Consider the following 12,246-nt stretch of genomic DNA (forward strand, 5'->3'; position numbering starts at 1 on the left):
CAAAGACAGTCCTGGTTTTCAGAACTACAGGGTATTATGCTAAGTGAAATAAGTCAATCAGACAAAGACAATTATCATATGATCTCTCTGATATGTAGAAGTCGAGAAACAAGACAAGAGGATCACAGGGGAAGGGAGGAGACAATGAAACAAGACCAAACCAGAGGGGGAGACACACCATAAAAGACTCTTAATCTCAGGAAAAAGAGGGTTGCTGGAGAGGAAGTGGGTGAGAGGGATAGGGTTGCTGGAGGATGGACATTGGGGAGGGTATGTGCTATGGGGAGTGTGGTGAATTGTGTAAGACTGATGAATCACAGACCTATACTCCTGAAATAAATAATACATTATATGTTAATAAAATAAAAAAGACAGTGCTGGTTTTCAAATTTACCTTGATATCTAAAATCCCAATCTAGTCAAATCAGACAAAAGCAAAGGCCGAACTGGGTGTACTAATAAGTAAAGGTAAACAACTTCATTTTCAGCTTTTGAAAAGTTTTCTAGGTTACTCATGTTGAGAAACATATGAACACGATACTTGGACTTAATTAAAGCATTCAGCACGTAACAGCCATAGAACAATGGTTCTTTAAAATTGGGGCACTTGGGTGGTTCAGTGGGTTAAAGCCTCTGCCTTCGGCTCAGGTCATGATCCCAGGGTCCTGGGATTGAGGCCCACATAGGGCTCAGCAGGGAGCCTGCTTCCTCCTCTCTCTCTCTCTCTGCCTGCCTCTCCGCCTACTTGTGATATCTCTGTCAAATAAATAAATAAAATCTTTAAAAAAATAATAATAAATAAATAAATAAATAAATTTTTTTAATTCTATAAGTGACTAAGCAGAAATTCACAAAGGTTTTGACAAAACTTGCTGCAAGCTACTTGATTATGTTAACATAGCCTAATGTCATTTAGATAATAATTTTTAAAACTGCAAACTAGTATGGTTTAATGGCTTAAAAAAAAAGTATCATAAACCAAGTTAGAAGTTTTCTGAAGATCCACCACAGAGTTTCAGCCTCACCCTTGCCCTATTTAATACAGTTTTTTTTGGTCCCACCCTAAAATTCATACTAATTGACATTGAAAGCATAGTTCACAAACTTATCACAGTTGACAAAACAGGCAGAGAGGGCACCTGGCTGGCTCAGTGGGTTAAGCATCTGCCTTTGGCTCAGGTCAATGTGGGATTGAGTCCCACATTGGACTCTCTGCTCGGCAGGGAGCCTGCTTTCTCCTCTCTCTCTCTCTCTCTACCTGCCTCTCTGCCTACTTATGATCTCTCTCTGCCAAATAAATAAATAAAATCTTTAAAAGAAAAAAAAAAAAAAACAGGGAGAGAGAAACTAACATAGAGCTAGGTAAACTATAGCTCACGGGCTAAATGCAGCCCAGTGCAGAGTCTCGTAAATCAAGTTTTGCCAGAACACAGGCACAACCCACACAGTCCATGGCTGCTTTTGCAATATAATAGCAGAGCTGAGGAGCTGCAACAGAAGCTACATGGCCCTCTAAGACTGAAATATTTACTATCTGGCGATGTGTAGAACACCTGAGCTAATATACTACATGAGAAAAGAGTTGAAGTGTCTCACTGAAAAGATTACGTTCAAGAAGTATAATATCAACACTCTGGATCAACTTTTAACAAAATAACTGCACAAGTACAGGATGAGAGAAAACAAACTTTACAGTAATTCATGTAAAAATAAACTGATCCTGGAAACAGCCACCTGCTTTCCCAGCTCTAACAGTAGAAACTACTCAACTGGTGGATGCCATAAAGGCTCATTCTAAAACATTTTATGGAAATTCCATCAGATTTAAAGACCCCCAGCTCAGTGTGAGCTAATGATGTGAAACAGCTGATAAAAACAAGGTGAGGAAATCGTAGGCTGAATTCGTAAGAATTAGAACATCCAGAACACCGTGGCGGGAGTCCACTGTACCCCTGTTCCTTAGGAGTATATGACTACTCTGTATCTTCTCAGAAAATGACTTTGAGGGGCGCCTGGGTGGCTCAGTTGGTTAAGCGTCTGCCTTCAGCTCAGGTCATGATCCCAAAGTCCTGGGATCCAGCCCTGAATCAGGCTCCCTGCTCAAATGAGAACCTACTCTGCCCCTCACTCCAGCTCATTCTCTCTCATTCTATCTCAAATAAATGAATCGAAAGAAAGAAAGAAAGAAGGAAGAAGAAGAAAGAAAGAAAGAAAGAAAGAAAGAAAGAAAGAAAGAAAGAAAGAAAGAAAGAAAGAAAGAAAGAAATTACACAGAATCTACTTGGTAAAGGTTTTATACCAATTCAGTACTACTAATTCAGTACTAATTACTACTGTAGGACACACAATACTCCAACAATTCACAAGGGTTCACCACTGATGGAAGGGCAGTAGCTACTTTTCTCTGATCACTGGGTTCCCATGATGCTTTATTCTATTTCTTTCTCTAAATAGTTTTGAAACTGAAAGCAGAATAGATTAAGTCATCTCCTCATCCACTCATTTTGTATGCCAGAGTCTATTCCCATGGGACAATGTCTAGTTAAAGGTTTAATTCTTTCAAACAGGAATTCCATCATTTCCGTTTGGAAGGTTGTCCTACATTCTACTCATTAAATACTTGAGAACAGTCTGAGTCTAGCCAGAACATACTTGATTTGAGCCTCCAATAAACCAAGAAAAAAAAAATCCACAATAGTTTTCTTAGCATGGTATTCTATCACCTAGAATATAGTCAAACCATGGTATTCAGAGTTTCAGTTCTATCTTGAGAATAACCTAACCTGACATTCTAAACATATTTGTCAGGCTTGCCTGACATTTCTTAAAAATGAAAGTAAAGATCAAGTACTATCTTACCCACAGTCCTGAAGGAGAAAACACCTAATAAAACTCATGACAAGCATTTTACAATAAAAATTCCATATACATACTACCAAATAAAAATATCAAGACGATGACTTAGGAACCGGTAAAAAGTTATCCTCAATCCTAACTACTAACCCACTCCATTGGTGGGGTTTGGAAGCAAACCCCGTGCAACTCTACACAGTCCTTGGTGCCCCTGGGATGACAAGAGAGGAAGAGGGGGTCAAGTAGTCAGAGATTCTGGACACTTTCCAGCTCACACCAGACCCGCTTTACATCATCCTGTTTTTATATGTTTAGTTTCTGTCTAACATTTCATTCTTACAAATGACCATCCATAGAATTAAAACCACATTTTAAGTAAAATCAGTAGAGTTAGGTTTTACTGAGTACATAAGTGGTCATTTTCCACAAAGTTTTCTATCTTATGAATTTCATTTTATTTACCTTAGATCCTGGTGTCCCAGGCTGACCGGGCGAGCCATCACGTCCCATCAAACCCTACATTTTTAAGTGGAAGTTTCGAGAGTAACTTAGAAAACATTATTTAAAAAATATTAAACCCATTTCCAAGGCACACATTCTCATAATAATTAATCTGCTAGAAAATAATACAATATGAGGAAAAGTTCCCCACAGAGATCCAAATAAAGGATAGTGAAAAAAGCAAAGCCCTCCTAACATGGTTGCTCAAATAACTTACAAATAGCAAAAATTCCTGGAATGCTAGTAAAAGACAAATATAAACACAAGTTGGTTTTCTTTCCTACATTCTTACTTTCTCCCTTTTGTCAAGTTGGCTAAGAATTAGGTTTCTTCACAGATGTCATCCTGGTTAACTTTACATTCAATTTCTGTTTTCTTAAACGATATTTTGAAAGAGTTACAACCTAATAAATTCCCTGAATATAACAATCTCTCTTCAAGTTACAAAATGGTCATATTTGTAACTAACCATATAATTCAAAGTATGACAATAATTACTCTAGCAACAAGGAACTAACTTAATTTACATTCTACTTTAAATACCATTACGTACATTGAAAACATTTGCTTTCTCTTAAACATAGCCAAGAATACTTGATGAGCAAAAACTATGCAATTAATATCATCAGAAAACGTTATCTCAGTAGGATCATCCTGAAGATTCTATGTCATCACTACTATGCTTTGCTATTAATTTAGGATATTGTTCTAACTATAAAATGTAAAATATACTGGTTCACTGAAGCATGTATGAAATATTAGATATAATAAGTGTACATATTCTCAAAGTTCAGTGAAGCTCTAGCTAACATAGATCCTGGTAAATAACCAAGTATATTATTTCAATGAACAAATGATGTGGTAGTGACAGTGGAGACAGATTACTCCATTTTAAAGGAAAGAATCTTCTTTCAAAACTCCCCTAAAGTCAAATTCATATCTTGTGCATAATATTTTTCTTTCTTACTCTTATGTGCAAAATTCACCAACTCTTTTACCAAACAATGAATAAAATATCTGTGTTTTTAATTGACATAAAGCCTTTAACTGTTAAACATTAAAGATAACCATTTTACTTAAAGTTATTATAGGCAATTTGATTCATAGGTTAAAATCAACATCACTTCTAGCAATTTTTATACAATCTTGCACACATACAATAGGATTTTCATAATTTCTAATACCAAACTCATATGTCCCTTCCACTCTCAAAACTTCCTAAAATTATTTGTTCACTAATTTAGGATCTTGCTATACTATGTGTTCTGAATATATTCTCCATCATTAGTGTAAAAATATGTAGTTTTAAAAAGTGAAAAAAATTATTATGTTTTAGACCTTTTTATGGTATGTAGTTTTTTAATGAATAGATAGAATATTTGTTTTCTGATTTATCTACATTATGAATTCTTGATCTTTATTTGGGTGGGAAGAAATGTGGAATCCTCTAGAAAAATGGATATAATTATTTTCATACAAATGGATTTGTGGATCCCCCAAATATCACTGTTGAATTCCCACCCCCAAGTTTTATAAACTCCAAAATAAGAACTCCTGGTACATCGAAACTGTATTTCAAACACCCTGATAATAATGACATTAACATACAGGAATTCCCGGAGCTCCTTTTTTTCCTAGTGGTCCTGGAGGTCCAGTTTCTCCCTAAAAATCAAATACAGATCAAATTTAAAATTTTGAATTATAAATCCATTTCCAGGAATTCCCTACTGAAACATTATGGAATGAAAATCCACTACCAATCAGCCCAGTCTTCTTTCTCTTTCTCTACTGTAAACCAGAAGCAACATAGGATAGAAAAATCAGGAATAAAACACCTTAAAGATTTGGGCATAGGGTCTGTGAAATCACTAAGTCCTATATCTTTACAAGAAAATCAGGAGTGATACTATCATTGTTTCAAATGAAGACCTGGAAGTTCACAGAGAGTTGGTGAGGTGAGAGAACAGTTGGCGGGGGGGGGGGGGGGGGGAGTATCACATGAAAAATTTTCTTTTATTTATCATAGATTAAGAAACATGATAGTAAACATAAATTAAGAAAATACAGGACATAGAATAATAGCATTTATACTTCAATTTCTTGGATTGTGGCTAACTAGGTATTCCAAGTGAGTCTTTGAATTCTTAACAACAAGAACAAAAACCTGGAAAGACCATTCTCTGGGATAGAGTGCTGTCTTATAAGAAGTTGGAGAGATCTTCAAAGATCCCTTATTTTAATAAAATATACTTTGGGTTGACACTGTGATTATGAGGATTTGGATTGACACTGTAATTATGAGGATTTGGATCTATGCAGAAACCTTGCCAGAGGTAGAGATACAGGAGCCAAGAAGGCTGGAGGTGTCTACAGTGCATCAGAAAGTGAATGGTGGACTAGCCATGGAAAGAGGGTGGGAATCCTTAATCCCTATGAACACCCAGGACTCTTAGAGGGGGCTGACCTGATATCCATGGTTACTAGTAGGAGGCAGCTCTCCATGGCCTGATTAGGCTGCCAGAACTCACGCCAATTAACATGAAGCAATGAACTCATATTTATCAAGAAAGAAAGAGGCATCAAGCTACAAGACTGAGAGTTAACAGAAATAACAATTGCAGATATTGGAACTGTTAGAAAGAGAATTTAGAATAATATAGGAGGTCTTTACATATTAAAGAATGGAATCATGAATGATCACTAGGACTGTAAGGAACAAGATGCTATCAAGAATAAAAAGATGTAAAAAAAAAAAAGAATAAAAAGATGTTATTAAAAAGTTGAACTTTTAGAAATGAAAAGTATGATTGTTTTGTTTTAAATCAATTGCTAGTTTAAAAAACAGAGCAGACACAGTAAAGGAAGAATAAGTACAATGGGAAATATATCTAAAAAATTTAACCAGAATGTTAGAATCAAGAATATGAAAATAAGAAGCTCTTCAGAAACATGGAGTACAAAATGAGAAGGAATAAAATTCATCTAACTGTAATTTTAATCTTTGTTCCAAAGATTGGAAGAGATATAATTTGGAAATAATAAGCGATATCTTCCAGAATTAATGGAAATAATTCCATAGAGTCAGGAAGGAAAGTGAATTCTCCTCAGAGTAAATAAAGAGAAATACACAACTAGATTCGCAGTAATGAGTTTTAGAACATGAAAGACAAAATACCTTAGAAGAATCCCAAAGAAAGGGGCAGACCACTTACAAAAGAACAATAATTAGAATGAAAGCAAATGTTTTATAGTAATAAGGGAACCCTGAGGACAATAGAAGAAAATCCTCAACGTGTTTCAGTGTAATATACCCTACAAAATGATCCCTCAAAACCAAGAGTAAAATATCTAAGATTAGATAAAATCTGAAAACTTGTTACCTAGATATGTGTAATAAGAACTGATAAAGAGGGGCACCTGTGTGGCTCAGTGGGTTAAAGCCTCTGCCTTCAGCTCAGGTCATGACCCCAGGGTTCTGGGATGGAGCCACACATCGGGCTCTCTGCTCAGCGGGAAGCCTGCTTCCCTTCCTCTTTCTCTGCCTGACTCTCTGCCTACTTGTGATCTCTGTCTGTCAAATAAATAAGTAAAAATCTTAAAAATAAAAAAAAAAAGAACTGATAAAGATATAGTTCAGGAAGTAGTAAAATTATCCCAAAAGGATAGTCAAAGGGCATTAGAAAAGTAACCACGTAAAATCAGAAAGCACATGTATAAAACAGAAAGCACATCTGTATAAAACAACAAAACAAAAGCTAATTATAAGGATAAAATAATAGCTTCTGAAATTATATAATATTTGAACAATTAACTGTTGCTACAAAAGTGGGAAGAATGTGTTCTATGTGAAGTCATCATCACTTTGCCCTTTTAATAAATAGATCTAGCCCCAAATCTTTCAAGTTTCATTAATACTCACCTTTTGTCCCATTAATCCTTGGTTTCCAGGAAATCCTGGCATTCCCTAAAAAGTAATAAAGTAAAATTTCAATTTTAAAAAGTATGGACTGTATCATAAGGAAGAATAAGTCCTAACTGGATTTTTTACTTGTAAATAATGCATAATTTCAAACTTCTGTCATCCACTTAAAACATAACACTGCTACTGATAATCCAATTTGGAAAAGAGAAAATTTATGAGAGCCAATATTATATGAACATCTACTGATAGTTCAAATTTTAAATACAGTCTTCCAAAAAGAAAAACTTACTAAATATTAACCTGGTTCTTCTTTCAAACCAACATAAGTGATAAAATAAGAAGGATGCTTCATTTGAATATATTCCTTTACTATTTAAAATGAATAATGCAAGAAAACCTGTAAAGTCATAGGAGTTCAGATTTAGTACGATTCCAAAGGGCCCCACTGCCTCACAACCATAATTAAAAACTAATAAGATTAACCAATATCCTCCAAACTGAGCCATGAGATACCCAGGAACATATTTCCTTATCTAAAATACAATCATTCTCCTAATGATTCCGTTATTGATAAAACCACGAAGAATATGCAGGTCACAGTTTCAGGACAGAAGGAGAGAGAACTCTTTCACATGGTTCAACCTAGATGTACAAGTTCTCCAGCAAGATTATAGAATATTAATGTTCATTGTATAAATTTGAGAATAACATTAGCACATTCATTAATGGGAAAGCAGTTCTACTGTTGGTCCTTCAGTGCATTTACCAAAATAATCTTTTTTTTTTTTTTTTTCAAAATAATCTTTTACCAGCCAAAGCAAACAGTGATGGTACTAATCAATTTTCATTTTTTATTCATTCTTCTTGGCTTCTTTCTCGATGGCACTTCAGTTACAATAAGCATCATAGACAGATGGCAGAAAGAGGAATTTGAAAGATGAGGAAACAGGGCCCCATCAGTATTTCTTTGAAAGCCTCTGCACTATCATGGCACTCAAAGAACAGCAGCACTCCTGAGTAAATCAAGGCAGGTGGTAGAGAGGCCACTGACAATGAGATCAAGTTATCTTCTATTACAGGGAGAGTAGGCCATTATTTTGATTTTCACATCTTGACTTTATTAACACAATACTGGTCAATGTGTTAGCCACAATTATAATGCAAGACACATGCATATAGTTCTGGTTTTAAAATCTGAACTTGAATCATAAATTGGATTTCATGTTGATTTTATTTGGCTCCATTCATTTTGCCATGGCACTACACCCTTTGCAGAGAACAAAGTTTGTATGTGAGCAAAGACTATCAACGGAGGGATTGTAGTCTAGTTGAAAACACAAGCTTTCATAAACATATGAATTATAAAATAACAAAAAACCATGTAAATTTTAAAGTAACATTATAAAACATACCATAGTTTTCTTTAAGACATACAGAAAATTAAAATAACTGAGTTCTACATAGAAAGAACACAGAATGATATAAATTGTATCCTTCCAAGGCAGAAAATGCATATTCTCAATGCAATCAATTAAGATCAATAATGTTCCAAATAAAGCCCTCCAGTTCATAGACCATAACTTGGCATGAAACCATCTGTAATCAGCTCCCATTGAAACACACATATACACAAACTCACTAAAGGTCTACATTAAGTCCGGAATTTAAATAAAACCTGCCTGTAAAATCTTAGCAGATACAAGACAGACATACATTGTTCTACGCTGAAAGTGGTGCTAGACACTGGACACTAGTGGACACTAGACACTGCTGTGGCCATGCAGTGGCCATGCAGTGTCCCTTGGGTCCAAGAATCTCTAATCAGGGTCAAACAGTTGCCCACGATACCATCAGACCTGAGAAGCTTGATTTCTTGCTGCATTCTGTCTTTTGTTGCTTAGAGTTTCATCACGATTCAAGTCTCTAGGCCCTCACACAATGTGACATTAGTACAAACCAGTTAACAGACATACTGCCTCTACTTCTGTTTCTGAAGCCAATTCCGGTGTCAGATAGGCAGTGTCTTCACTGTGGGGGCAAATGGAGTTATGCCCAGGCACCCTGACATCCACCTCCCAGGAGCCCTTGAGAGCCTCCAGAGTTCACTCCCTGGATCTGATCTGATGTCTTATTATTTAAATAATTATAATACTGAGCTTGGTCTATATTAGGACATAGCCCAAATCTTATTTCAGCGTATGAGATATTGAGAGTGTTTGGGGGGAAATTTCAAATTTGAAAAAAAGAAAAGATTCCTCTTCTTATCATCTTAACATGTTAGTAAAACATGAAAATGTATTTCAGAGATATGAAGTCATATATTCTATGTCTAATTATGCCAAGAACTATTGCTTATTTTATAAATATAAACAGAAATATATAAAACTACATTATATTTAAAAAGAAGATGTAAAACTGATTTATAAAAACAATTCTTGGCAAAACTAACATGATACCATGGGTATGCATGGAATAAAAGACTGTTGAGAAAGAAATTAATCAGAACTGAAGTCAGTCAGAGCTATATTAGTTAATAAAATTCTGCTAGATTTTATTTTTCTGGGCTTCCATTATTGAAATTCACTAAACTTTGCCAATTTTACACTAGCAGAAGTATTATTCAAAACCATTTGAAATTTACCAGTTTGTCGATCCAAAGTATTTAGTGACAATTACTTCATACAGCAAATGTTTTCCAAGCAAACTATTTTATATTTCACTTTTGGCCTGTGTGGTTTTGGATTCAGTCAACTGTGAGAATGTGTAAATAAAGAAAGAAACAAGCATTTTATCTGGTAAGAGTAAAGGGGTATATTTCCCCTACTTCTGTGATTTCAGTTTGGGTTTGAGAAAGAGCAGAAAGTCAACTGGAAAATCCTGCATAATGTTGTGGTGAAAAAATGTTGACATAAAAATGTTCTAGAATTTTCTCCGTAACCATTAAACCATTGATGTGTAACAAAAAGTCATTAAGAATAGAAATACATAATTTGGTATAAAGGGTTTGGTCTCTATTTCCTAAAGTCCACTTTGCAATGAAGGAAATGTGCCCATGATACATTACTTAGAATACACAAAAAATATTACTTGATACTTTCTCATGTCCAAAGAATTCAGTTATCTTATCCCTGAAATCAGAGCATCTTGGAGCCAATCTGCCTTATGTAATGCACTATTTTCAATGTACTAAAAACAAATCTAACCCATTAATGGTATTTTTATATCAAAATTTTTAACCTTTCCATACAGTGGTATAGATATTTAATATACAGTTATCAAAATATCAGAAGAATGTTACGTTTTCTATTGTATCAAGAAGTGATTTGTTTGTTCCTAAAGATTCATGAAGAAAAAGCACCTATAGGTTGGAGTACTGTTCTTATTAGCTACAAAAATTACAACTGTTATTATAGTGATTAATAAAAGCCCAATGGAAGCGGTTTCAGGTTTAGACAGTGAAGTCAGCCATCTCATTATCCAGGGGCTGATGGACTCCAAACCTGTTATTTAAACTGTGGAATCTCAGTATCTCCATTTTATACGGGGCAAAATAAGAAAATCTACCTCAGAGAGTTAGTACATTATATCAATTAACTCTCACAAGTGCTTAGCTCAGTGCTGGCACTTTAATGAACAAATTTTCATGACTGTCTTTTCACAGCTCCTCCCTGACCTTTGAAAGTTGTGAAATAGATGAAGTCAATTCCCCCCACCCGTCTCAAAATGTGTCCTCCTCCTCCGTTTAAAGGACGTCTTTTTTTTTTTTTTTTTTGGTGGTGGTTGGGGGTGGGGGGAGGGGTGGGGTCTTTCTACCTTGCATCTCTCTACCCTTGTCTCCAAAACATCCCCTTGCACCCAAGAGGACTCCAGCAATCTAAGGCTTCCCACTAGGCGGCATCATATTGGCAGTGCCCTCATCCACTACCTTTGTTTTTTCCTATTTGGCTAACTTTAACTACAATGATTTTTGCTTTTTAAACATTCACATGTATTCCATCACAATGCTTTCAGGAAAATATAACCAAAAGTTTCAAATGTACTTTCAGTTGAACCCCACGATGTTTTTCAATTCTTTTTTAAAATTCCACACTAACTGACAGATCATTATGAATGATGTATAAAGATTACGCTGTGGTAAGAGAACGCTAAAGAGAAGTAACTCACAACCGCAGCTGCCAAACCTAAACAAACCAATATATAAGTATTTGCAATAAACCCATAATAAGGAAATCCCCAGCTTTACTATTCCCTTTAATATTTTAACACAGTTTTACTACTCCCTTTAATCTTTAAGGGGGAAAAAAAGGTAATCTGAGTAACACTGTATGAATTTCTTCTTCCCTAGGTAACTTTGTCTTTTTCCTACCTTCATATTCCTCTATTTTGATCAACCTGTATCGTAGTCTCTATGTCACTGGTTATCAAATTTTATATCAGACACAGATAAGGGCAGCCATTAAAAACACAGTTTCCTGGGCTTTAGGCCCTAATTCTGATACATTAGCACTGGGATGAACCAGGAAACTGAACTTTATAACCATCTCTGGTGATTCTGGTTAAGGTACTCTGGATCAGAGTTGGAGAAACACTGTTCTATATATAGTAAACCAACCAACCAAGCAACTAACTCTTGAACATTATTTGCATTGGGGTATTAAGCTAGAAAAGTCATCAAGAAGTTTTTATGATTATCTACCAATTAAATTTTCATATAATCCATTTTAAGTCTCTTTACTCAAAAACAACTATAGATCATTTCCCCACCAATTTTTAACCCTTCACCAAAAGTCTTAATACTCAGCTTCTCATGATTAACTTCACTTTGATGGCATTTAAGAATTTTGACCTACCATAGGTTTTTTAAATAAACCTTTGAACAATATGTTTATTGAGTAAATATTCTATTTCTTCTAACTGCAGAGAAACTACTCTATCTAAAACCACCTGGTACAATATCATATGTTCTAGAA

At 35.1% G+C, this 12,246-nt stretch overlaps 1 protein-coding gene across 5 annotated transcripts in view; it reads right to left on the bottom strand.

Moving 5' to 3' along the window:
• Positions 1 to 12,246, bottom strand: part of COL21A1 (collagen type XXI alpha 1 chain) — a 176,888-nt gene that overhangs the window by 15,833 nt on the left and 148,809 nt on the right. For all 5 annotated transcript variants that reach the window (XM_082731232.1, XM_082731230.1, XM_082731233.1 and 2 more), the window contains 3 exons: positions 7,274 to 7,318; positions 4,963 to 5,016; positions 3,316 to 3,369 (listed from right to left, as the gene is read on the bottom strand). In XM_082731232.1, coding sequence (XP_082587358.1) covers positions 3,316 to 3,369; positions 4,963 to 5,016; positions 7,274 to 7,318 — 153 coding nt within the window. The remainder of the gene's footprint in view (positions 1 to 3,315; positions 3,370 to 4,962; positions 5,017 to 7,273; positions 7,319 to 12,246) is intronic.

This window comes from Mustela nivalis, assembly GCF_964662115.1.
Source record: "Mustela nivalis genome assembly, chromosome: 5".
Classification (NCBI taxonomy): domain Eukaryota; kingdom Metazoa; phylum Chordata; class Mammalia; order Carnivora; family Mustelidae; genus Mustela; species Mustela nivalis.